General features: G+C 37.9%; 1 protein-coding gene across 9 annotated transcripts in view; it reads right to left on the reverse strand.

The window, feature by feature from the left end:
* Window positions 1–5,594: 5,594 nt before the first annotated feature.
* MYCBP2 (MYC binding protein 2) overlaps window positions 5,595–25,511 on the reverse strand; it is a 287,568-nt gene continuing 267,651 nt past the window's right edge. For all 9 annotated transcript variants that reach the window (XM_049853287.1, XM_049853282.1, XM_049853285.1 and 6 more), the window contains 12 exons: window positions 25,384–25,480; window positions 24,947–25,066; window positions 23,258–23,359; window positions 21,474–21,602; window positions 21,065–21,197; window positions 19,312–19,415; window positions 18,341–18,529; window positions 17,063–17,170; window positions 15,231–15,440; window positions 12,520–12,627; window positions 11,833–11,998; window positions 5,595–6,425 (listed from right to left, as the gene is read on the reverse strand). In XM_049853287.1, the coding sequence (XP_049709244.1) occupies window positions 6,310–6,425; window positions 11,833–11,998; window positions 12,520–12,627; window positions 15,231–15,440; window positions 17,063–17,170; window positions 18,341–18,529; window positions 19,312–19,415; window positions 21,065–21,197; window positions 21,474–21,602; window positions 23,258–23,359; window positions 24,947–25,066; window positions 25,384–25,480 (1,582 nt within the window). In that variant the 3' untranslated portion in view covers window positions 5,595–6,309. The remainder of the gene's footprint in view (window positions 6,426–11,832; window positions 11,999–12,519; window positions 12,628–15,230; window positions 15,441–17,062; window positions 17,171–18,340; window positions 18,530–19,311; window positions 19,416–21,064; window positions 21,198–21,473; window positions 21,603–23,257; window positions 23,360–24,946; window positions 25,067–25,383; window positions 25,481–25,511) is intronic.

The raw sequence follows: 25,511 nt of genomic DNA on the forward strand, positions 1-25,511 counted from the left end.
TTGTATGCATTAAAATGCACAGCATGATGAATTTCTTTGCTCGTGTGCATCTGTGTAACTACCACCCTGGTCGGGATATAGAACGTTTCAGCACCCCAGAATGCTGCCTCATGGGCCTGCCCAGTCCATACCCCCTCAAAGGAAACCACTATTCTGAATTCTATCATCACAGGTTAGTTTTTGCCTGATTTTTGGAATGTTATATAACTGGAATCATACAGCATGTATCTTTTCTGTCTCAAAATTTTATTGGTGATTTAAGCATTTTAACTGCTTCTTGACATACACATCTGCTCAAAGTCATCCATTTTTTATCCTACTACTCTCAACATTTATACTGTGTGGCTGCCATTCCTCCCTGCCCCTCAAAGCATATTCAATTGTGGAGGGCTACATTTTTCTTCATTTTAGGAGTTTTCCTGCTAAATACTACCTGAAAAGAGTCAATAAAAATAACTAGTATTTGGGGAAGACACAGAGCATATGAAATTCTTACAGAAATTTTTGTTGGCATGTATCTCCTTTCAAGGAAGATGGAGCCAGCCTCCTTTCCAGTGTCTCGCCCCAGCAACCGCACTTTTCTCTCCTGAGTTACCACAGCATTCATTGCCCACTCTGGCAAATTAGCCAAACTAAATTATTTGAATGACAATTAAAAGATTAAACAACACAGGAAGCCTCAAAAGAAGATGGAAGGAATACACAGAGTCACTGTACCAAAAAGAATTGGTCAATGTTCATCCATTTCAGGACGTACCATGTGATCAGGAACCGATGGTGCTGAAGGAAGAAGTCCAAGCTGCACTGAAAGCATCGGTGAAAAACAAGGCTCCAGGAATTGACAAAATATCAACTGAGATGTTTCAACAAACGGATGCGGTGCTGGAAGTGCTCGCTCGCCTATACCAAGAAATTTGAAAGACAGCTTCCTGGGCAACTGACTGGAAGAGATACAGATTTATGCCTATTCCAAAAAAAGGTGATCAAACAGGATGCAGAAATTATCGAACAATATGATTAATATCACATGCAGGTAAAATTTGGCCGAAGATCACTCAAAAGCAGCTGCAGCAATACATCAACCAGGAAGCTGCCAGAAGAGGACATGGAATGAGGGGTATCATTGCTGATGTCAGACGGATTTTGGCTGAAGGCAGAGAATACCAGAAATATGTCTACCTGTGTTTTATTGACTACGCAAATGGCATTAAACTGTGTGGATCAAACAAATTATGGATAGATTGTGAAGAATAGGAATTCCAGAACACTTAATTGCGCTCATGAGGAACCTGTACATAGGTCAAGAGGCAGTCATTTGAAGAGAACAAGGGGCTAGCTACTTCGTGGTTTAAAGTCAGGAAAGATGTATATCGGGGTTGTATCTTTTCACCACACTTAATCTGTATGCTAGCAAATAATCTGAGAAGCTAGACTATATGAAGAAGAACAAGGCATCAGGATTGGAGGAAGACTCATTAAAAACCTGGGTTATGCAGAAGACACAACCTTCCTTGCTGAAAAAGAAGAGGACTTGAAGCACTTACTAATGAAGATCAAAGACTATAGCCTTCAGTATGGATTACACCTCAACATAAAGAAAACACAAATTCTCACAAGTGGACCAATAAGCAACATCATGATAAATGGAGAAAAGATTGAAGTTGTCAAGGATTTCATTTTGCTTGGATCTGCAATCAACACCCGTGAAAGCAGAAGCCAAGAAATCAAAGGATGTATTGCATCGGGCAAATCTGCTGCAAAAGACCTCTTTAAAGGGTTAAAAAGCAAAGATGTCACCTTGAAGACTAAGATGGACCTGACCCAAGCCATGGTGTTTTCAATTGCCTCATATGCATGTGAAAGCTGGATAATGAATAAGGAAGACTGAAGAAGAATTGACACTTTTGAATTATGGTATTGGCAAAGAATATGGAATATACCATGGACTGCCTGAAGAAGGAACAAATCTGTCTTGGAAGAAGTACAACCAGATTGCTCCTTAGAAGCAAGGGTAGAGAGACTTCATCTCACATACTTTTGACATGTTATCAGGAGGGATCAGTCCCTGGAGAAGGACATCATGCTTGGCAAAGTAGTGGGTCTGTGAAAAAGAGGACTCTCAACGAGATGGACCAACACAGTGGCTCCGATGATGGGCTCAAGTATAACAAGGATTGTGAGGATACGCAGTCAGGCAGTGTTTTGTTCTGTTGTACATAGGAGTTGCTACGAGTCGGAACCAACTCGATGGCATCTGACAACAACACAATAAACCATTTGAATTCTAAGCCATCTGTTTATAGGTTAATCCTATTTAGGATTAAGATTTATAGGTTAATCCTACCTAGCATAAACACCTCAAAGGAAAGAAATGTGTTTTGTGACTAAGAGCCTTTACCAGTTTTTCCCTAGACTAAGTCATGACTTCCCAGCTAGTCTTCTCCAGGGACAGTGTCTCTTCTTTTCCAGTCATCTTCTGACCTGCCCTCCACATTATCTTCCTAAAGCCCATACCTGGGCATGTCTCTTGCTTAGAGAATGGATGACAAAATCCAGACTGCTGAGAACGAGGTCCTAGGCTAGTGCTGTCCATTGGAAAGATATGCAAGCCACATATGTAATGTAACATTTTCTAGAAGTACCACTGAAAAAAGTAGAAACAGGTGCAATGCATTTTAATATTTTATTTAACCCAGTATATCAAAAATATTACCATTTCAATATGTAATCAGTATAAAAATATTAATGAGATAGTTTACATTCTTTTTCTTTTGGCCCTAGATCTGCAAAACCTTGGGCTAGTTGCTTAACTTTCGTGAGACTCAGTCACCTCATCTGTAAAAGGAGAATACTACTTCATAGGGTAGTGGAAGATGAAAATGAGGCAACTCATGTGAAGCCCGCTGTAATGGTTTCCTATTGCTATTGTAACAAATTACCCCGATCCTAGGGGCTTAAGAAAACCCTGGTGGCATAGTAGCTAAGTGCTACAGCTGCTAACCAAAAGGTCAGTAGTTTGAATCCAATAGGCGCTCTTTGGAAACTCTATGGGGCAGTTCTACTCTGTCCTACAGGGTCGCTATGAGTCAGAATCAACTTGACTGTTGACTGTAATGGGTAGTGGCTTAAAGTAACACAAATTTATTACTGTAGAGTTCTGGAGGTCAGAAGTCTGATATGGGATAAAATCAAGGTGTTGGCAGGGTTGCGTTCCTTCTGGAAGCCCTAGGAGAGAGTCTTGTTCCCTTGCCTTTTCCAGCTTTTAGAGGCTGCCTGCATTCCTTGGCTTGTGGTCCCTTCCTCCATCTTCAAAGCCAGCAGAGTAACATCTTTGAGTATCTCTGTGGTCACATTTCCTTTTCTGACTCTAGCCCTCCTGTTTCCCCCTCTCCCTTACAAGGACCCTTGTGATTACATTGGACATACCTGGCTAATCCTGGAGCGTCTTGTGTTCTTAATTAAGAGCCCTAACTTAATCATTGATTATCTGCAAAATCCCTTTGCCAATTAGGTAATGTATTCACAAATCCTGAAGATTAGGACACGGACTCTTTAGGGGGCCATTTTTCTGCTACCACGCCTATGGATTAGCACAGTGCTTGGCCACCGTTAGCTCTCAATAACTGTTTTTCTTTTTTTATTATAAACCTTGGTTATATTTCTTAATCACACTGTATTTATGTGTCTCTGTATTTGTGTTCTGAGAGTGCCTCATCCCAGCACCTAGCACAGTGCTGCACGTTTACTCACAAACTCAAGTGCTTCATTATCAAGCACCTTCTGTGTATAAGAAGTCACCGTTTCTAAGCAACTGGGAGTACAGTTCCCACCCTCATGAGAGGAAACGGGTCAAGTGGGTTTATGGTACCAGTGCTCATACATTTATTAATGAAACAGCTTACTTACACTTCTGAGTAACACATCAGTGCCTTAGTTCTCCAAATGGTCTTTCTCATTTTTGTCTGTCAAAATTTACTCATCCTTCAAGACTAGGCTCAAATACGTGAGTTTGATGCTTCCGAGAAAATGGACATTGTAAGTTACACCTGAACACGTTCCTTGTCTTGCTTTGTTAGCTAAGAAGCTTAGTTTGAAGTTGGTGGCTTATCCTTAGCAGCTATATAAAGGCTGCATGGTTACTTACTGGACACTGATGTCTAACCTTGGCTTTTATTTTCTCTTATAATTTCTCTTCATTGTGACTTTCTCCAGTATTTTCTTTTACAATCTAAGTATTTTTCCTAAGCCACCTAAAGTCATTTGAGAAATGAAGTAACTCTAAGTAGTTATATAAAATGTCCAATTCTCCTGTGTCAGTTCAGGTCCTCTGGGAAATAGATGCCAGCATGCAAGAAATCTGCAAGAAAGCAGATGTAAGAAACTTCTTGGGGGTAATGGCTATGACAGGTTAAAGGGTGACGGAGCAGGAGAAGGGCGAGCCTCTGGACTGCTATGCAGGTTTGATATCTCTGATAGGAGAGAAGGAATATTGGGGTGCTTGGTCATTTGGGATCAGTCCAGTGTTTTTTGTGATTGGGTCTCCCCTGAAGGAAGAGCTGAGCAGCTGCTGCTCCTCCCAACTACACTGAACGCCCCTTGAAGCAAATGGTGTCTTCTTCACTTTTGTCACTGCGTCCATATTATAAGTGCCTGGCGACTATTTCATACGTTGCTTGTGTCATAGAACCAGTAAGTCATGTAAGGGCAACAGTATGATGTGCTTTAGGGACAGAAAGACCAGGATTCATATCTGAGGTTTTTTCAGCCAAATACAGTTGGAATCTAGTTCATATCATTTAACTTCTCTAAGTTTTTAAAGTTTTTGCTAAAATGAGATCAATAATGCTTAACACTACAAGTTTGTTGGCAGGATTAAATAAAAGGCTTGATCCAGTGTCTGTCATCCAGTGTTGAATAGATGTTCTTTCCTTTGCTCTTCACTTTTGAATCTTTTGTTGTGGGACAAATCACTTTTACAGATACTGTGTCATTGGATAGAGATTTTAAAACAAACAAACAAAAAAACAAACCAAACCTATTCTGATTCATAGCGACCCTATAGGGGTAGAACTGCCCCCATAGGATTTCCAAGGAGTGGCTGGTTGGTGGATTTGAACTGCTGACCTTTTGGTTAGCAGCTGAGCTCTTAAAAACTGTGCCACCAGGGCTCCCCGGTGAAAACTAGGTATTATTATTTCCAAGAAATTGAGATTAGGAAAGAGTCAAGATCACATAGCCAAAAGACAGGCAGAATGAAAACTTGAACTCAAGTCTTCTGGCTTTAGTTTCAGTACAAAAAGCTGCTGGTTACTAAGATGGTGTTCGGTTGATTTCCTAAATGTTGTTCTCTGTCCTTGGCATACGCTGTTTATGTATACACACACACAGACACACAGGCACACACACGCACATATATATTATCTATCGATGTTTAATTCCAAAACTGAACCTCATTACTGTGCCCATTTTCCCTAACAGTTCTGAAAGTTATGATTGTGCTGTGTTAGTAAATTTCTTTCCAGAGAATATTGGATGGATTTTTAGACCTTAAAGGTATTTAAATTTTGTTTCTGAAACACCACCTTACACGACTGTTAGGCTTTATCACTGTATAAAAATGTACAGTGGTTTTATTGACATGTACATTCCAATGTTTACAGTTGCAAGATAATGAGGCACACTCAGTATTGCACTTCATTAAAATTTCAGGCTCAAACTTAACCTAGAAGTTTAAATGAAATTGCATTTGTAATTTAGTAATTCTTATACAGGACAAACATTGATATCTTTATATACAGTGTGATACTTATTACATTTATATGCCGCCTTACACAATTTTTTTTTTTTTAAATAACAGTCTAGGAAATAAACCAGAATATTCATTTTTTTTAATCCCCACCCGTGATGCAATTGTACAGGGTTACAAAAAGGCAGTATACAATAAACAATGATTATTTTTCTTTTTTTTGCTTTTAAGCATCATTCTTAGTCCGTGGACATGGCAATTCCTTTATATCAATTATGTATGAATGTCCAATGTTTCACAGCCAATGACGGTAATGGCCACATGCAAACACCTCACAAATTTGATGTCTTGGTTTAGAAAGAAGATAAACCAAAATAATGGGGAAACTTTCCACAGCAAGAATTATGTACATGGTATTTGGCATCTTCTTGCATTGTAAATGGTTCGTTTTCATGGATGTAAAAATGGTCCCGTCCTTATCCTGAGCAGAGTTTAAACTTCACCACATCCTCTTGGGGGATGAAGGCAACTTTTCTCTCTGTAGACAAAGGGATCTGAGTGTTCTAAAAAGTGTGAGCATTTCTGCACACTCCACAACCCAGAGCAAACTCTTCCCCAGTAGCTGGGTGAACAACATGGAGCGGGCATTCAGTTCCTTCAAGCTGTTTGCCTTTGGGACCTAGGTAAGTTTTCAAGGAAGCAAGAGAACACAATTAAAAACAAACAAAACGCCACACATACAAACCTCATATACATCACTGACAAGTTATACAATATGACTATGGTCATGAAATATAATATTAATTATAAATTTAAATACAAAATAAAAAAACTCTTTCAGCCGCAAAAGTAAAAAAAGTTTATCATGAAATATTAACATACCAGACATATATAACAGAGAAAGTGACAGGGTCCTTTACCCACAACATCCTACCTAGAGATAATCACTATGATCTACAGATCTTTTTCTATTAATAAATGAATTAGACATTGTATTTTAAAGCAAAGAGCAATGAACAAAATGGTAATAAAATTTCCTCAATTTTGTCTAGCAGAAAATTCTTCTGGATAAGAAATATGGAGATTCTTATAAAGAATGTTTTTCTATAGTTGAAAATAACTTTAAATGTAAATAGGCCATGTTACCCTTCTACCTTATCTAAAGAAAAACACAAACATTAGTAAAATGGGAAGACTCATTATTAGTGCCATTTTAAAAAGTATCTGAAGGGAAATTAGAAGGAAAGCAAAAATTTATCAGCTTCAACTATGAATAACAAAATATAATAATTTGGAAGAAATACTTTGGGGAAGATATAAATTATCAAATAATTTAGACTTATAAAATGCACAAAAATTGAAATTTTCTTTTTTTTAAAAAAACTTATGCTAATATGCTTCATGCCATGTGTTTCACAATATTTAAAAAGGATTTTTAGCTCCTTTGTAAAAAAAGAGCTTTAGTGTGAAGGAATACAGGCTGAGCTTATACTTGAATGCAGAGTTCCCATTTAACATTAGAGGGAAGAATAGGAACTATGCATTAGTTTCCTACAGATAGTATCCAAAATAATAAAGGTAAAATGTGATTCTGTTGGAGAGAAAAATACCATGAGATTGGATGGGAACAGGCTTATCCAGATCAATGGGTAATGAGATCTCATTTCTCTCTTGCAGATTTGAAAACTTTTCTGACACAGAACGAAAACAGGAGGAATAAAAAAGCTAGTGTTTGCAAAACATTTAGCCTGGCCCAGTATAAATACTCAGTACATGTTAGTGATTATCAGTGTAACTGAACAACAACAACAAACTCAGGCCTGGTCTAGAGGAATAAAAAGTAAGTTCCATCTTCCATATAAGAGTAAGACCAAGTCCTAAGGGTAAGCATCAAACTGAAGACACTAACCTCAGAAAGGGAAGTCAACTGATGGTTTAAGCTAACAGACACAAGAGTGTTGATGAGTGCTACCTCAAGCGAATGCAGGCACACGGCCCCAGGATGGGTCAAGATGACCGTACACTGAAAGTTTGTTTGAAAGTTAATTATTACTGTTCTTAAAAATTACAAAGCAGAGCAGTATCTACCACCTGAAATCACACTTCATGCTGATATTCTTCTGTCTACCTCATAACTGGGTCAGGGAGAGGGGCGGGGAGGTAGGACATTCAACAACAGATTTAGTTCAATCACGTACATGACGCCATCAGGGGTGGCTCGGACCAACAGCAGGCATATGACCCTTGGGTGGTTTTTTCAGTATAAAATAAAGGGTCATCTATTCAACAAATATTTACTGAGTGCCTAATGGGTGAATGATGTTATGTTGGGTGCTATCTTTAAGAAGTTCAAAATCTAGCATGAGAGTAAAAAATGAAAGTTAAAACAAAACAAAAACCTTGCAAATATTAAATGAGTGCTTATTATTTTTTTAAGGTATTTGTTTTCTTGTGATAAAAATATATATAACAGAACATTTTCCAATTGAACAGTCTTTACATGCACAGTTCAGGGACACCAATTACATCCATCATGTTGTATAACCACCACCACTGTACTTTTCCAAATTATTCCGCCACCATTAATCAAGCCTTCACTACTGAGACCCTGTTCTAGTACATTTAATAGTCACAGGAGGAAGAAACTACTATTCTCATTTTGCAGATGAGGAACTTCAGGCAAAATTAACCAAGCTTTTCCGATTCCTAAATCTCTCATCTGTAAATTAGGCACAGCAATACTAACTCACAGGGTGCTGTGAAAATTAAGTATCCTGGGTGCTGTGAAAATTAAGCATCCTGGCCCAAGAAGGCAGTCAGTAAATATTTTAGAAAGAAATTGACAGACCGTGGAGGACTACCTACTTCAGCTCCTTAATCTGGACTCCTGTCCTCATCCATATATTAAAGTTTAGAGCTAACGGGGTTCACAGTGGTTAGAGAATTGATCCTTCTGTCCTTCTAAGTAAACCACATGGCCATCTTTCCTACTCGTATCACTGTGGGGTCTCCTTTAATTAGGCTCCAGTTCTCTAAATGGATGGATGAGTCAGAGGAATGTGTGAGGCTGGGGGACAGTACCTCAACCTAGGTATATGATCTGAGGCCAGTTATTTAACCTTTCGGGGCCTTAATTTTGCATTTGTGAACATGGGGATAATGCCATCTACCTTGTAGGTTGTTGTAAAAATTAAGTGAGAAAATATGTGTGAAAATGCCCAGGATCAATGTCAGTTCCCTCCTTCTGCCAACTTTCTCTCTTCCTGCCCCATTTCTGTGATTTACAATTTTTTTTTTTTTATTGTACTTTAGGTGAAGGTTTACAGAACAAACTAGCTTCTCATTAAACAGTTAGTACATATATTGTTTCATGACATTGGTTAACAACCCCAACACATGTCGACACTCTTTCTTCTCAACCTTGGGTTCCCTATTACCAGTTTTCTTGCCATCTAGTCCTTGCCTCACTCCTGCCTTCTAGTCCTTGAGTCTGGGCCAGTGTGCTCCTTTAGTCTTGTTTTGTTTTACATGCCTGTCTAATCTTTGGATGAAGGCTGAACCTCAGGAGTGACTTCATTACTGAGCTACAAGGGTGTTCAGGGGCCACAGTCTCAGGTTTCTCCAGTCTCTCTCAGGCCAGTGAGTCTGGTCTTTTTTTGTGATTTAGAATTTTGTTCTACATTTTTCTCCAGCTCTGTCTGGGACCCGCTATTGTGATCCCTGTCAGAGCAGTCAGTGGTGGTAGTTGGGCACCATCGAATTGTACTGGACTCAGTCTGATGGAGGCCATGGTAGTTGTGGTCCATTAGTCCTTTGGAATAATCTTTCCCTTGTGTCTTTAGTTTTCTTTATTCTCTCTTGCTCCTGAAGGGGTGAGACCAGTGGAGTATCTTAGATGGCTGGTCACAGGCTTTTTAAGACCCCAGATGCTACTCACCAAAGTAGAATGTAGAACATTTTCTTTAAAAACTATGTGATGCCAATTGAGTTAGATGTTCCCTGAGACCATGGTTCCCACAGTCCCATATTTCTTCAGGGAGCTTGGATGTGTCTATGGAGCTTCCATGACCTTGCATTGTACCAGATGTACTGGCTTCTGCAGTATTCACAATTGTTTTTTTAAGTACAAACTTCTTCTGTTGGCTGACAGGTGTGACCATGTGCATGTGGGAGGGGGAAACCTAGCCTTCGCCTGACCCAGACTCACTTTCCCAGCCCCACCCTCAATGCTGTGCTTTCTGGAACGTTTGATTGATTGCTAACTTCCCTATTTTTTTTTTTTTTAAACACAGTAAGAAAAAATTTTTTTTTTCAGTAAGTAAAATTTGGATTTTCCCTAGTGACACTGCCTCTAAACTTGCTCAGCTAGTGGTTGGTCATTTCTTAAACTCTCTAGGTCCTTGGGCCAGGAAGCACGACTGACATTCTCCTGGTCCCATTTATTTCCAGACTACTCAGCTACACCTTTCATTCAATAATCCCTCTTTCCTTGAGGCTCGAATCACCGAGCGCACTGTCCTCTTCTCACAGCCTTCATTTACCAATCTCCAGCTCACAGCCCCTCCGCCCAAGCACAACTTACATCTCTCTTCTGGCCGTTACCCTAAACACCTGAGCCTCATATCATTCTCATCTTGTTTCTATCAAAGCCTGTCATTTATACTTAAAAGAGGTTTTTTTTTTTTTGATGGGTGCATGTAACCATTTTTATTTGGCATGTGCAAATGGCAAAAAGTACCATACTTAAAACAAAAAAACAAAACCCCATGTGTCTTATCTTTATTTTTGAAAAGATATTCCACATGACGAAAAAAGTCAAAATGATAAAAAAAAATGACATCTAGTAAGAAGTCACCCTCTCCCCATCTCTACCCCCATCCTTTTCCCCAATAGTTAATCAATTTTATTTGTTTCTTATCTTTACAGTATTTCTTCGTGCAAATATAAACATGAGTATATATTCTAATTTTTGAGTTGTTTACAAAAGGCAGCACACTATACACACTGTCCTGTAATTTGCCGTTTTCATTTAACACTATTTCCTAGAGATTGTTCCCTATCAGTACATAGAAACTTCCTCACTCTTCTTCTTTTAATGGTACCTAGTATTCAGTATTTAACCATTTTCCTACTGGATACTTGTGTTGTTTACAATCTTTTATTATTATAAGCAATGCTGCAATGAGTAATTTTTTATATTTGTTCGTTGTTAACATTCTCCTCACATGTGTAAGTATATCCCCAGAAATCAGACTGTTGAAGGGTAAACGTATTTGTAATTTTGACAGGCACTGTCAAACTGCCTTCCGTAAGGTCATACACCACCTACACTCTCACAAGCAGTAGACGAGTGTATGCTTCACAGCTTTAACAACACTATATTTTGGGTTGTATGTACTCTTGCATGTATTTTCACTAACTGTAGATACATCTCATGTATATCTCAGATACATTCTCCTCTATGGTCACGTTTACTTGTCCTTCCACTTCCCCTGCTCCCGTTAAGCTTCGTTCCCACCTCATCGTGACCGTCAGTTCCTGACCGCTTCCAATTTTTTTAGTCTCTAGTTTCCTATTCTTTTTTCCTCAGTCTGACCTCCAGAGTGTCATTTCTCAGGGCATCTTTAATTCATGTGGCTCTCTGATGCTCACCACGCTGCCAATTTCTGGCCATTCTAGAGCAAATTGCTTGTCCACTTTACCACACAGTTCCAGGCTTCTTTAAGAGGAAAAAAAAAAAAAAAAAAATCACAAAATCCTTCTAAATGGTTCTATTATTAACTTAGGATTTCAAATTTCACATGGCCCGTTAGTGCTGAAGAGTAATCCTGTTACTAATCTTCAGTTGGCTTTGTTCTCATTCCCCAAAGACCTGCTCCAATATTGCTCCTAACCCTTCACTCACGATGATCTAATTTTTCGGCTTAGAAAAGTCGTAAGCGTACACAGGTCAACGAATTCCCTTCGATTCTTTAGGCTAGTTTGAGTCGGCTTTCTGTCACTTAAAACAACGAGATCTAATATAATCTTTAATAAAATGAGAAACCATACATCATCATCGTAATTAAATCACACTGAAAGCATACCTGCAGGACAGTGTGGTAGCTCTTCCTTAGGAATGCTAGTCATTCTCTGAAAATCATCATGACAAGCGTTGCAAAAATGTGTGGTTCCGAAACAGAAAAAGACAGCCACTGAGCAGCAGTAGCGACATTTATATTCCAAAAAGTCTGTGCCATGCTTGGGACACATCTATAGCAAAAGGAAACAGATAGGCAGAGGATTACAGCGAGACTATGCCAGTTACACTAAGATAGTCATATACATAGCTTAGCAATTCATATTTTGAGAGCTTACGTAGCTCCACGCCACTTAATTTCTCTGTGAATGTTTCCTGACCTATCTATTTGAAATATTAATAGGATCTCACCTATCTCCCAATCTCATGGATGTAATGTGAATATTTCATGGGAGAAAACATTTAAGTTTGACTGCAGGTTTAAGAAAATGAAAGAAAGAAATTTATTACTTATTGCAATGTGGTGCTTCAGGTTATGGAAAAAACAATTATAAAATGCACAAATGTGGAAATAATATCTAGAAGAAATGAAACATAGAAAACAGTTTGAAAAATTATATAATGCTGTACAAATATAAGAAAACACCGGGGAAAAGACGTGGTTTATTATTTCTATCATACTTGTTATATAATTATTTAAAAAAAAAGGTTAAACATTTCTAAACCATCCTTTGTAATAAAATGTTCTGCTCACCTGAGCCCTGGACACATCAGAACAGGCACCACAAATGAGCTCTCTGGGATCATAATCGTCCCCTTGTCCAGCCTCAGCATCACAGCGAGCTTCGCCACCAAAATATGCCTATGGAGAAAATGCATTTAGATTATAGTAGAAACAAAGAAAACTCTGCCACTGGAGATACAGTATAGTGCTAGTGAAGCAAGATTGAGTGATCACAGCAAATACTATTGTCCGTTAGACAGTTGCACGACCAAGTACTGTCCACATTGCTGCCTGTAGGGGAGACCGGGGTGAGAATTAAAGCTATTTCACTTCTGGAATGGATTCATGCCTACAGTAGGAAGCTAAAACACCATACTGAAAAAGCAAAATAACAAAAGAATGTAAAACATTTCAAATATCAAGAACAGGATGTTAAGTAGTAAAGAGAAACTATGCTTTTCAAGGACAAAGTCTGACTAATTTTTCTCATTTTGAAATATTAAACAGCATAGCCCCTTCTACTGCTTTTAAAGAATAAGCTTAGAAATCCCAAAATTATAGTATGTAGAACAAAAAACATGCCTAAAAGTAAATTATTAGTACAGCTGTATAGTCCTGAGGCTAATGGTGAAGAAAAAAAACATCAAACAAGTTTTAAGCATCTACTAATCATGCAAACATTTTAAACAGAAAAGGCAAATTTGGCAATCCTATTCAGAACACTGCTTAAACTTACAAAGCTACACTATATGCAGCAACTCAACAGTACTCATTACAGATACAAATAAATGAAAATATTCTGATAGATGATTTGCTCTGGGCACAAAATAAATGGGAGCAATCTGTATGTACCCAAAAAGCTCTATCCACAACTGGTGGCTAGCCATCTTAAAATGAAAGACAGTCGTAAGAGGGAATAAAGAAGATGAGTCAATATAAATCTATTTACACTGTTCTAGAAAAACAGGTTAGAAGATAGGCTGCATTGATACAGAAGTTACAAATGGTTGTCCACCAGGTAAATCTGGTCCTGGAAGTGTTTCATTTGTCCTGGGGTCTATTACTCATTCCAGCTGTTTCACTTTTCTATATCCCTGCTTGGCTTCTTAGACATTTGACTATCACTCCTGTGGTAGCACAATATTCATTTATGATGTTTAGTGCATTAAACACAGAGAAATATTTTATTATTTGTAACAGTACATGTTTAACAAATGCACTCTACTGGTCTTTCCTTAGGTGTATGTATATTTGTCTGTGTTCCTGGTCATCATTTATCTATTTAGCCTTTCATTCACCATCTGTATTTTCTTTTTGTTACAAGGACAGACGATGCATCTTTCATTTATTCATTCTTTCACTCATTTATTCATTGTCTAATTCAATACAAATTAACTTAGTGCCCACTAAATGCCAAGTGCTGGAGACAGAGAAATAAAATATAGTCCTTGTCCTCATGGAACTTTTTCAAGTGGGGCAGACAGGCAAGTCAACCAGTAATCGTGATATGGAATAATGAGTGTTATGATGGATGGATGCAAGATATCAAAATCAGCTGGGGGGTGTGGTGTGGGAGGGGCACATTACAGAGGAGGTGAAACCTGAGGCGTGATTAGACAGATTTGGCTATGCAGGTGAGCGTGGGTGTATGAGTGGCGGGCAGTTGAGAGTAAAATGCAGGAAGTCGAGAAGACCATCTCATGCAGAGAAACAGCATATGCAATGGCATAGAGGTGCCAGCGAGTGAGCAAACGTAGCTAAGTTTGGGGAATTACAAGTAGTTCAGTATTTGCAGCATGAGTGCCAATGGTAGCATATTGGGAGATGAGACTGGAAAGGTAGGCAGGGCTACAGGATTATAAGCAGAAAAATGACACAATTAGACTAAGGTCTAGGAACACTGGTCTACTGGTAACAGTGTAAGTGTAAGGGATGGGATGGAGGGAGTATATAAGAAGGCTACTATAATTATCAAAGTGAAAAATGCTTAGGGTTGCTGGAAAAAAAGGACTCGAGAGAGATATGGAGACGGTGTTGATAGGACTTTGTTAATAAAGATGACAGATTGGGACAGTCAAGGTTGATGTGTATAACAATGGACATGTGGACTTAAGAAGTATCTGTGAGAAATCCAAATGTCCGGCAGGCAGCTGGATTTATGTATCTAAAACCTTATAATTTGGGAAGGTCATAACGGTAGAGATGGGAGGTGAAACTGTGGATTTACTGGAGGTCACAGAAGGTAAGGAGGTATTGTTAGATAAGAATAGAATGCTGGGAAAACAAGTATGTAAGGGGTAGTTGAATGAAAGGAACTTGAAGGAGTTAAAGACAGATAACCAGAGAAGGAGGAGGACATCAAAAGAGCGTTGTCCTGGAAGCCAAGGAAGTAAGACCTGTAATGAGGGAATTATCAATAGAGTCAAGTAAGAGATGTTTATTCAAGAACCAAGGGGATTTGGTAACCAGGAGGTTATTACTAGTGGGAAATAGCTTCTATAACATAGTACAAAAACATTATATGTTTTGGTAAAAGTTTATATAGAACAACAACAGCAAAAAAGCCTCTCAAATACAAATTAAGTAAATAAGTTCAACATGAAACATTCAAGCTATCTCATTTGTAAGTTCACGCTTAGGTGAAAGAATAGTTAGATATCAGATATCAGCATTCAATTTAATTTCTTAACCACATAGTTAATCTCTAGTTTTTAATACTTCTTAGATAATTTATAGCATACCTTTCTGCATTTGTAGCAGACATAGTATGCATATCTATTCATGGCGTAGCCAGCTGGGTCATTATAAAACCTCACACCGGGAGTTGTGATGGCTTCACTCTTATGCAGACCTTCATATTCCAATCTCATCAAGGCCTTTCTTCTGACATCCTCATAGAGTTCTTTGATTGGATCAAGCAGGTCTTTTAATACTATATGATTTATTTTGTTCTGAAATAAAAAATGAACATTATTTAAAAGAATCATTATTTATTAATTCAAAAAATACTTAGTGTGTAGAACTGTGCTAGGAGATTAGCAGATAGTAAACAATTTCTAAATGAAATGCCATTTAAAAACAATCCTGTAAAGTTCTCAAAAGCCCATATTTTCCCAAGAGCAGGGAAAATGGGGCAAATGGTGCAGAGAACATGAAAATTCCATTTTTATTAGTTTCATATTTCCTGTGTCTGAAAAATATATCCTGCTGCCTTAGCAGTTCCAGGGATGAAAGTTACTTTGCTGCCACAATTAAGACGTACGCTGGGACTGTGTGTGATTTGTTTCTTTGGATGTAGGGTAGAATGCCAGGTGACTGAAATAAGCAGGTAGTATTTCCTATGCTACCTTCAAGTATCTATTTCCAGATTCCAAAATGTGACCTTTCTTTGTGCTACTATATGAGAAGGAAGAACAAAATACTACAATCTATTTGATTATTCCTCAATCTTCCTAAGCAATGATTGTGCTAAGTATTTCCATATATTTTTTACACCAGTCTGCAAATCTAAAGGTAAGAAAATAGGGCAAACTTAATACAGCAATAAGGAAAGAAGAATTAATAAGGAAGGCACTGCCAGTCACATTCTTAAACAAAGGTCACTAGGTAACCTTCATTAGCTTGCCAAAAGAACTTGCTACTTTGCTAAACACCTTTGTAGAGAGATGTTAAAATATCAAGAATTTTCTCCTTATTTTAACTGAATCTATTCTAATGGCATTGAAAGTTCAGATTTCACATGTTAAATGCAAGTATGAATACCCACAAGCACCATGAGATCATTCTTTTTGGTAGTTAACCAGTGTCATGTCATGTAATCTGCACTCTCAGGGTGTCTGAAAGCAGTGACACATGACCTGTAATGCGTAATGATGTCTACCTACACTTTCTGATGCAGTATGCTTAATTCGATTTAATCAGTTTTTATTGGAAAAAGAGCCCCGGTGGTGCAATAATTAAGCGCTTGGCTGCTAACCAAAAGGTTGGCAGTTCAAATCCACCAGTTGCTCCACAGGAAAAAAGACCTGGAGCTCTGCTCCTGTAAAGATTACAGCCTAGGAAATTCTGTGGGGCAGGTCTACCCTGTCATATTGGGTCTCTAAGAGGCAGAATTGACTTGATGGCACACAACAACAGTTTTTAATTAACAATTATTACCTTGAAATGCATGTAAGAGATAGATCTTATAATATACTCAGGCACCACCTACATGGGAGTCCCTGGGTGGCACAAATGGCTAAGTACCTGTACTATCTGAAAAGTTGGCGGTTCAAACCTATCCAGAAGTGTCTGGGGAAACAGGCCTGGCAACCTGCTTCAGTAATGTCACAGCCCTGAACACCCTATGGAGTGGTTCTCCTCTGCACGCATGGGGTCACCATGAGTGAGTAAAGACTTGACAGCAACTTACAACCACCACCACCACCTAGATGAGAAGGGCAGAAACTGGTGGGGGCTGGTGGTAAAAAGTAAACTGGGAAGAATACCAAAAGATGCTGACATGCATTTAATTTGAAAGATGACAATACAGATGAAAATAAATAGAAAGCAGATAATTTGATTCTTTCTATACCTTGCAAATGGGACAAGATATAAATCCGAATGTTATCCTTGGACCAAGCCATCTGTTTTCCAAAACTCGTCTACAGCACTGTAAGTGAAATACGTGACTGCAGTCCAGCTTAAATAAAGAAAAGAGAAGGATGTGAGCATATACAATAAAGAGAACACTTGAGTAAATGGAGATTATCCAAAGCAAGATGCTACTTAAAGAAAGTAAGAGAAAAAAGCAAGAAATTTAGTACGATGAAATTTTAGTGCTTTTTTTATTATTCACGGATCATTAACAACTAGGCCTTCAGCTTTTCTGATATTTACCATTAATATACTGTTGCCACTTATAGAAAATAAGGCAGGCTATGGAGAAATGTAAAATTATTCAATTTTGTATCTCCTAGAAAGAAGATAAAACTACTGATTTAAATAAGCCTTTTCTTTTTTTTTGGAGAACATATATTATCTTGGAATCACAAGAGCGAAAATACATATAAAACACTGGTAAAGAAAAAAAAAGGACTTATTTAGCAGACTGTAACTTCTATAATACTACGAATATAAAAATATATGTGTATACAGTGTGCATAGAGGTATCTATACCTAATTAGGTATAGATAATATACCAAACTCAGTGCCGTCGAGTTGATTCCGACTCATAGCAACCCTACAGGACACAGTAGAACTGCCCTGTAGAGTGTCCAAGGAGCGCCTGGCAGATTCGAACTGCTGACCCTTTGGTTGGCAGCCATAGCACTTAACCACTACGCCACCAGGGTTTCCCAGATCATATATATATGATATAAAAGTACCATCTTGAATTCTGGAAATTAAAATGACTAGATGATCTAATTATTTTTCTTTCACTTATGAACATTTTTACATTCTACTGATTATATGGAGCCCTGGTGGTGCAGTGGTTAAGAGCTTGGCTGCTAACGAAAAGGCCAGCAGTTCGAATCCACTAGCAGCTCCTTGGAAACCCTACTGGGGCAGTTCTACTCTGTCCTATAGGGTCCTATGAGTCGGAATTGACCTGATGGCAATGAATTTGATTTTCTTTTTATTGATTATATAGGCTCACAGAAATCACAAAGCTGAACACACAAAACGGTGACTAGAACATAAAGAGGCTTGAATTTGCTCTTCAATAAACTGGCAGATGTATATATTAATGGAACATTTTTACCCCATGATATAAAAAGATTTTTATCATCTGTTTATTTGACAAATATATTAATATTTCCCCAGTTTCAAACCTAGACATGTTTAATCTGTTAGCTAAAATGTGGACAACCTGAATGGCGGGTGCTGCTGAGAGCGCTTCTGTGAAACAGATCATGCACATGTCATCTGCGTCTTGCTTCAGTGTTGTGGCATTTTTATCGCAGCCGTGTAGACATGGCAAACAATGCTCTTCGTTCTTAACCCCTCCACATGGATGCCCACAAGGGTGCGTCTTACTACAGGCTATCTTAGCATATTCCTATTAAAGATGAATTAAAATAGTATTGACATCAAAAAAGGCACACATCTTAGAAATTACATATCTAGTAAATTAATTTTCCAAGTCATTATTCCTACAAGAAACGCACAGTAAGGTTAAGTAACAACAAAGTAGTGTTATTTTTATTCTTTGCTTGAATATAAATTAGAATTATTTACAGGGTCTATTTTTCTTTTAATGTGGTGTTTTAAAAATTTGACTTTACATAAAGGAAATGCCGACAGAAATGAATTACAATTTTAATCTACTTGTTATCACGCATAGCCATGAATAAAAAAAAATTCTGACGTACAATCTCCCAAACGCTCTCCTCCCAAATAGGAATTGAAAAATACAGTTATCTCTCACTATATGAGCTCACTACCCAAATTCTTGTTACTTGAATTGAGGAACCAAAAATATTTGGATAGCACGGAATACGTGTACATGTGTTCAGGATAAAGAAAAAGAACTCTTAGGTATTGGAAACTTCCTTAAAACATTTAAGTGGTAAAGAAAATGTATAGATTCTTAACTGTTTCTAGTCGAGTACACATTAATACATATGACTGTGGCAGTTGAGGAACACACAAAAAAAGAGTTTGGTTTATTTGATCCATTCTCCAGCTTTGATAAGGCATTTAACTCTTAACATGGATAACATATTAATTTAGAAAACACGGGTGATGTTGCATTGTAACACTTATTTATGTGAAGTTAAGGTCTCCTGATAGAATGCGTGCTATCCTTCACCGGAATGGCCTGTTTAACCATACACTCACCTGGCAATCTGCGTCAGAACAAACGCTGCCAACAGCAGATAACTCTGTTCCACTCCGGGAACCACAGAAACGGCATGCTTCTGAGCTACTTGTGGTTGGTTTGCCTAGTTTCAAGGAGACAAAGAAAAATCCTCTTAATGGATATGTTTTCTGTATATCTTAATATGTATAAAAACCCCACAACAACCAAGCAACCTGGTTTGTATTAGTTGCCATCACTGATAAATTAGCCTAATGTTTTAAAGCTGAGGGTGTAAGATATAGTAATTACGAAGTAAATAGTCATAAAAAAGAGGTCTAAGAAATGAAAGAACTATCTCAAAACAGATAAATTCTTGACTGATTTATTTATGATTTTTCAGTAAAAAGAAACAAGGCTACATTTCTAGTCAAGATGGCTGACTCAGCTGATGTGGCAAGTCCCCAACTCCAAATGCACAATACCAGATAAAATATAACAGCAAAAAGTTAAATAAAGAAGGAAAATCTTCAAAAAATTAAAAGGCATAGGGGAAATGTACCATCTGAGTATGAAACTTAAAAAACAGAAAAATTCCCACCCAACTTCTAGAGATAAGAATCTGAAAAGGAATTTAAATACGTTTGAGAGATTTAAAGAAGGCGCAAATTCCACAAAATAAGGACAGAACAGTAAGAAAAAGGATAGGAAGATTTAAAAAATCACACACCAAGCTCATTTTTAAATACACATGCAAAATTTCTAAATATAATATTAATGCATGGAATTTAGCAGTATTTACAAAAAATATTTTTTGAAAAAGAATAGTTTATATCAAGAATACAAAGCTGGATCAACATTAGAACCTTTAATTAATGCAGTATACTATACTGACAGATTACAGGAGGAAAAAAAAAGAAATCAGCTGTGAGGAAAAACAGGCCCATGCTCTTGGAGCACGAAAAGCCACTCATACAGTTAGAATTAAATACATTCAGGTTTATACCTAACTCCAACATCAGAAGTTTGTGTCAGTCACACCAATGGCAGACTGCAGATGTGCTGAAAATTAAGAATTTATAAGATTCAGTGTAACTTTAAGCTGGCAATATACCAGACTTACTTTGGGGAAAAAAAAAAAAAAGAAAAAACCATATGTTTTTGAAGTAAAAGTACATTAAATGTACCTAAGTTACTTTTTGTTTAAACTAATACCTATTCATCTTTGTTGATTATTTTATTTATTACTATCGATGGGAAGAGTACCATTTAGAAAACCTTGGGAAGTACTAGTGCTAGGAAAGCTGCTTAGACTACCATAAAATCATATAGTCTTACAGCTACACTAGATCTCAGTGATCATCAATTCTCACTGGGGCTACAGCTAACAGAACTAGAAAGAAATATCAAAAAAAGTGTACCTTATCTGTGGAGCACCCTTTAGTGAGCCATGTTCGCTTATGGGAATCTATCTGGTACTTGTGATGGTTATCAGTCATGTGTGTCTCTGGACAACCATCCCACTTCACAAATGGGAACACTGAGTTACAGAAAGGTTAAACAGAGTTGCCCAAGTTCACACAGCTAGTGAGTGGCAAGCCAGGTTTCCCGACTTTCAGTCTAATGTTCTTTCTACCACAGACACCAGTCTGTGTCAAGTAAATAATATAGAGAGTGATCAACAGTGTCACAATTAGACATGAGAATATCTCTCAAAATTATTCCTATTAAATGAACTAACATCTAGTTCAATCATAATCAGTAGACATGGCTCAACCTTCAATCCTCTTTTACCTGTGTGTTCTCGGAATTCCACCATTGCCTTCATTGTTTTAGAATCCGCTAGTGCCATCAACCAGAACAATTTGGTTCTACCACAACCTTCATGAAGGTCAACCTTTATAGCTTCTTCTTCTTCTTTGAAGACCTATTATTTCATTAAAGAAAAGGGAAAAAATATATTTACCACTCTGAAAGAGGAAATATAACATTTAATTATTTAGTAACAATAATGGATTTCATTTACTAAGCACTCCAAGAAGTTCCAGATCCTTCACAATCTCCTCCCCTTTAAGTGTCACAAGAGACTTAGTCCATTTTTCTCCCCACTCCACTAAGCTTCCTTCCCACATTTACTCTAAAATTTATTGAGTATATTTTCTGCTTCAGATACTGCTCTGAGTATCAAGATACAAATCTTCACCTGTCTTTGATGAGTTTTGGTTCGACGATGAAGGTGAAGGAATCTGTCGCAGTCAGTACATAAATTCCCACAAACGTTGCACAAAATGATTGCTGCAGTTTCACCATCGTCATGGTTGTCACACATAGGCTAAAATAAGACAAATACAAATGTTCCATTAGATTAAAAGTCTCAGATACTCGTAAAAATTGAATGTAATCATTCTGCATCCCCCTTTGAAATGTGGCGTCTGGGGTCTTAAATGCTAACAAGTGGCCATCTAAGATGTATCAATTGGTCTCAACCCACCTGGAGCAAAGGAGAATGAAGAACACCGAGGCCACACGACAACTAGGAGCCCAAGAGACAGAAAGGGCCACATGAACCAGAGACCTACATCATCCCGAGACCAGAAGAACTAGTTGGTGCCCGGCCACAATCGATGACTGCCCTGACAGGGAGCACAGCAGAGGACCCCTGAGGGAGCAGGAGATCAGTGGGATGCAGACCCCAAATTCTCATAAAAAGACCAGACTTAATGGTCTGACTGAGACTAGAGGAATCCCGGAGGTCATGGTCCCCAAACCTTCTGTTGGCACAGGACAGGAACCATCCCCGAAGACAACTCATCAGACATGAAAGGGACTGGACAGTGGGTAGGAGAGACATGCTGATGAAGAGTGAGCTAATTATATCAGGTGGTCACTTGAGACTGTGTTAGCATCTCCTGTCTGGAGGGGGGATGGGAGGATAGAGAGAGAGGGAAGCTGGCAAAATTGTCACGAAAGGAGAGACTGAAAGGGCTGACTCAATAGGGGAAGAGCAGGTGGGAGTACGGAGTAAGATGTATGTAAACTTGTATGTGACAGACTGATTGGATTTGTAAACGTTCACTTGAAGCTTAATAAAAGTTAATAAAAAAAAAAATTGAATGTAATCTATGAAAGTCAGTTCTTCTGAAGTCTGTTAAGAATTTAGAATCTGAGTGTTAACCAGAATTAATTAAGGCAGGTACACTTAACTATAAAATTCCTCAATTTCCAAATTCAATAATTAATGTGCTATGCGGGTTCAATGGTTATTATGATAAACATGTATACTTTTCTTAGAGACTTAAGAACTTTTCTCCCCATTATATTCAAATATGTAAAGTTAATGCACTCTATGCTAAATGAACGATTCATTTTGACACTTGAACACTAATAAGAAAATGCTACAAGGGCCTACATAAGGTCTTCTCTTCCAGTAAACCTAAGGATACTCATCAAGCATATTTATGAATAAATGGTGTGTCATATTGCCTCCACTACTGTTTTATTTCCTTCCTACCATAAGATTAATTTTTAGTACAAAATCTAGCTATAGCATCAGAATCTTGCTAAAATCAAATTTTGATATGATACAAACATGACTAAAAGAAGAAGGGGAAAGCTTTTTTAAAAAATTAAATAAAAGTCCCTAAAGTTCCCACAGAAACCCTGGTGGTGTAGTGGTTAAGTGCTACGGCTGCTAACCAAGAGGTCAGCAGTTCAAATCTGCCAGGTGCTCCTTGCAAACTCTATAGGGCAGTTCTACTCTGTCCTGTAGGGTCGCTAGGAGTTGGAGTGGACTCAACGGCAGTGGGTTTTAAAGTTCCCAATATACTATGAAGAGGGGACGCTAAGTGAAAGAGACTTATGAGATGAACACAATTTTTCAAGAGTTCCAACTGTGTATTTTGACTTGTAGTTTTTTTTAAGTTAATTTAAAGTATCCTATTAAAAAGCAAAACAAGATAAACTCTTATAAAAAAATTCTGATCTTACCATTTGTTTTTGTTGTCCATCCTTTCCCATCCATCTCCCTGAAGAGAGACGATCTACGTGGTCCTGATCGAGGACACACAGTGATGCTAGAGCAAGCCAGAGCTGTTGAAAGGCAAGGCTGTTACATGAGTGAATTTTTAGCAAAGACTTACAAAACACTCACTGTCTGACACAGGATAATGGCTCAATAAATGCTGGCTGAATTTGAAAATATTTAGACCCCCCCGTAGCACCCAGTCATTTTTTCCTGATGTGGTTCCAGGCACACACACTCATTACCAGACATGCTGGGCACATAGCACACGCTCAAATATTCACTGAGCAAAATGACTGTTTCTCTGATGAGCTGTCCTGTTTTCTACCTGACTTCTGAAATTACCCCTTTTTTTTGGCCCATTATATAAATAACATATAAATGAACTTATGTATTTATTTAGTATTACTGTACAATGCCTTCTGTATGTTTTTCCATACTAGTATCACCGGTCTGAAGTATTAAATTCCAAGGAATTTAATTTTGTTTAATTTTGCACAGCCCTATAAGTAGCTGGGTACATTTGAAATTCTTCTAGATAATAATGTTTCCTTAGGCGTTTCTGAATGTCCCAAAGTACCTAGGACTATGCGTGGTCCACTTTGTGAGAAAGAAGTAAATGGCTAACAAAACTTAGAAAATTGCCCTAAAAATAGTTTAAAAAAAAAAATTTCTGAGGGTTTGGGGGTAAGCTTCAGTTTTACATAGAATGATATATTTCTTCATTACTGAAAAATTGAAAATACTGAAGTGGCTCAATTCAGAAGTGCATGTGGGTGTCATAGATATGAAGAGTAAGAAAGGATAAAATAGGGACTGCAAAAAAAAAAAGTCAAAGTCTGTAAGGGAGAAAGCAGATGTAGAAGAACAGAGCGCATGCACGATGGGAACGGGCTACCATTACAGATAACTGCTTCAGAAGTACACTCACCAGCAACATAGCAAAAATTGTCTTTTTCTGCCCTCAGGAAATAAAGTTTACCTTCATTTTCAGATTTCTGAGGGTTAATCTAGGCAATTTCTGCCAGTGTTTACTTCTTTCTAATGCTGTGACACTGTCCTGCTTCAAGGAGCCTCAAATCTCTTTTGGAATTATATGGGACAAGAAATTTGGTAGGTTAATAATTACTAGAGAAGTCTCATCTGAAGAATGCAATCCCATTTCCTAAGAGCTTCTGCCCCACCTCACACTTGGCATATGCTTTTTGCTTTTTCAAAGCAAGGTCTGTAAATCCTGTACGTAGGCTGTAGAGCTCCATGTTAGGAACAACTGGGCCACATAAAAAGGGGCAGGCAAGGGTCTTGTCTTTGAAGGACCTCAAACCTATCACAGTATAATGCTGACACCAAACTTAATGTGGTTAGCTACAGTCAACAGACCATTAGAAAGACAATACACTGATACACAATGCAATTTAGCTTTTTCTAACCAGTATCAAATAATACCAAAACAACTGATACATAACACAGAACGGTGAATAGTAACGACCACATTTAGTTTATAATTCAAGAAAGGCCTTCATACTTTTTCAATAAGCACATTATTTCATAAAAAGAAAATGTGAACTCAGCTGAACTAGCTGATTAAAGTTTGTTCAAACCTATTACTGAAAAAGAACACTCAATGATACAGACCAAGGGAAACAAAAACCCACCCTAGTTGTTGCAACACATCTCACAGGAGACCTAAATTCCTCTTCCATTTTGGTCAAAGCAATGATGGTTTCTGCAATGGCATTTTTTGTCACTCGGGACCAAGCTTCTGACAGATGACCCTATCAAACAGGACAGAATATTTTAATAAGTAACCAGAAACACATTATCATATTAGTAAATTATGTTCTTTTAAAATAACGTATCTCAACCAAGAAAAAGAAGGAAAAAAAAAAAGATTGGTTTGAAGCAAGACCACAGGGTTAAGAGCTTGGCTGCTAACCAGAAGACTGGCAGTTCAAATTCACCAACCGTTCCTTGGAAACCCTATGGGGCAGTTCTACTCTGTGCGTTAGGGTCACTAAGTGTTGGAATGGACTTGATGGCAACAGGTTTGGTTTGGGTTTTTTCACTGATAGCAAGAAGAATAGGAACTTACTGATGCCATATCCTTTATAAGTTTAATAATGATCTCTGAGATTTGGGTGGGAGTTGAGCCCTTCATCCACCAATGGCTTTCACCTCTTCGAATGTAACTACAAAACAAAATCAGCATTTATAAACCAA

This window comes from Elephas maximus, chromosome 14, assembly GCF_024166365.1.
Source record: "Elephas maximus indicus isolate mEleMax1 chromosome 14, mEleMax1 primary haplotype, whole genome shotgun sequence".
Lineage (NCBI taxonomy): Eukaryota > Metazoa > Chordata > Mammalia > Proboscidea > Elephantidae > Elephas > Elephas maximus.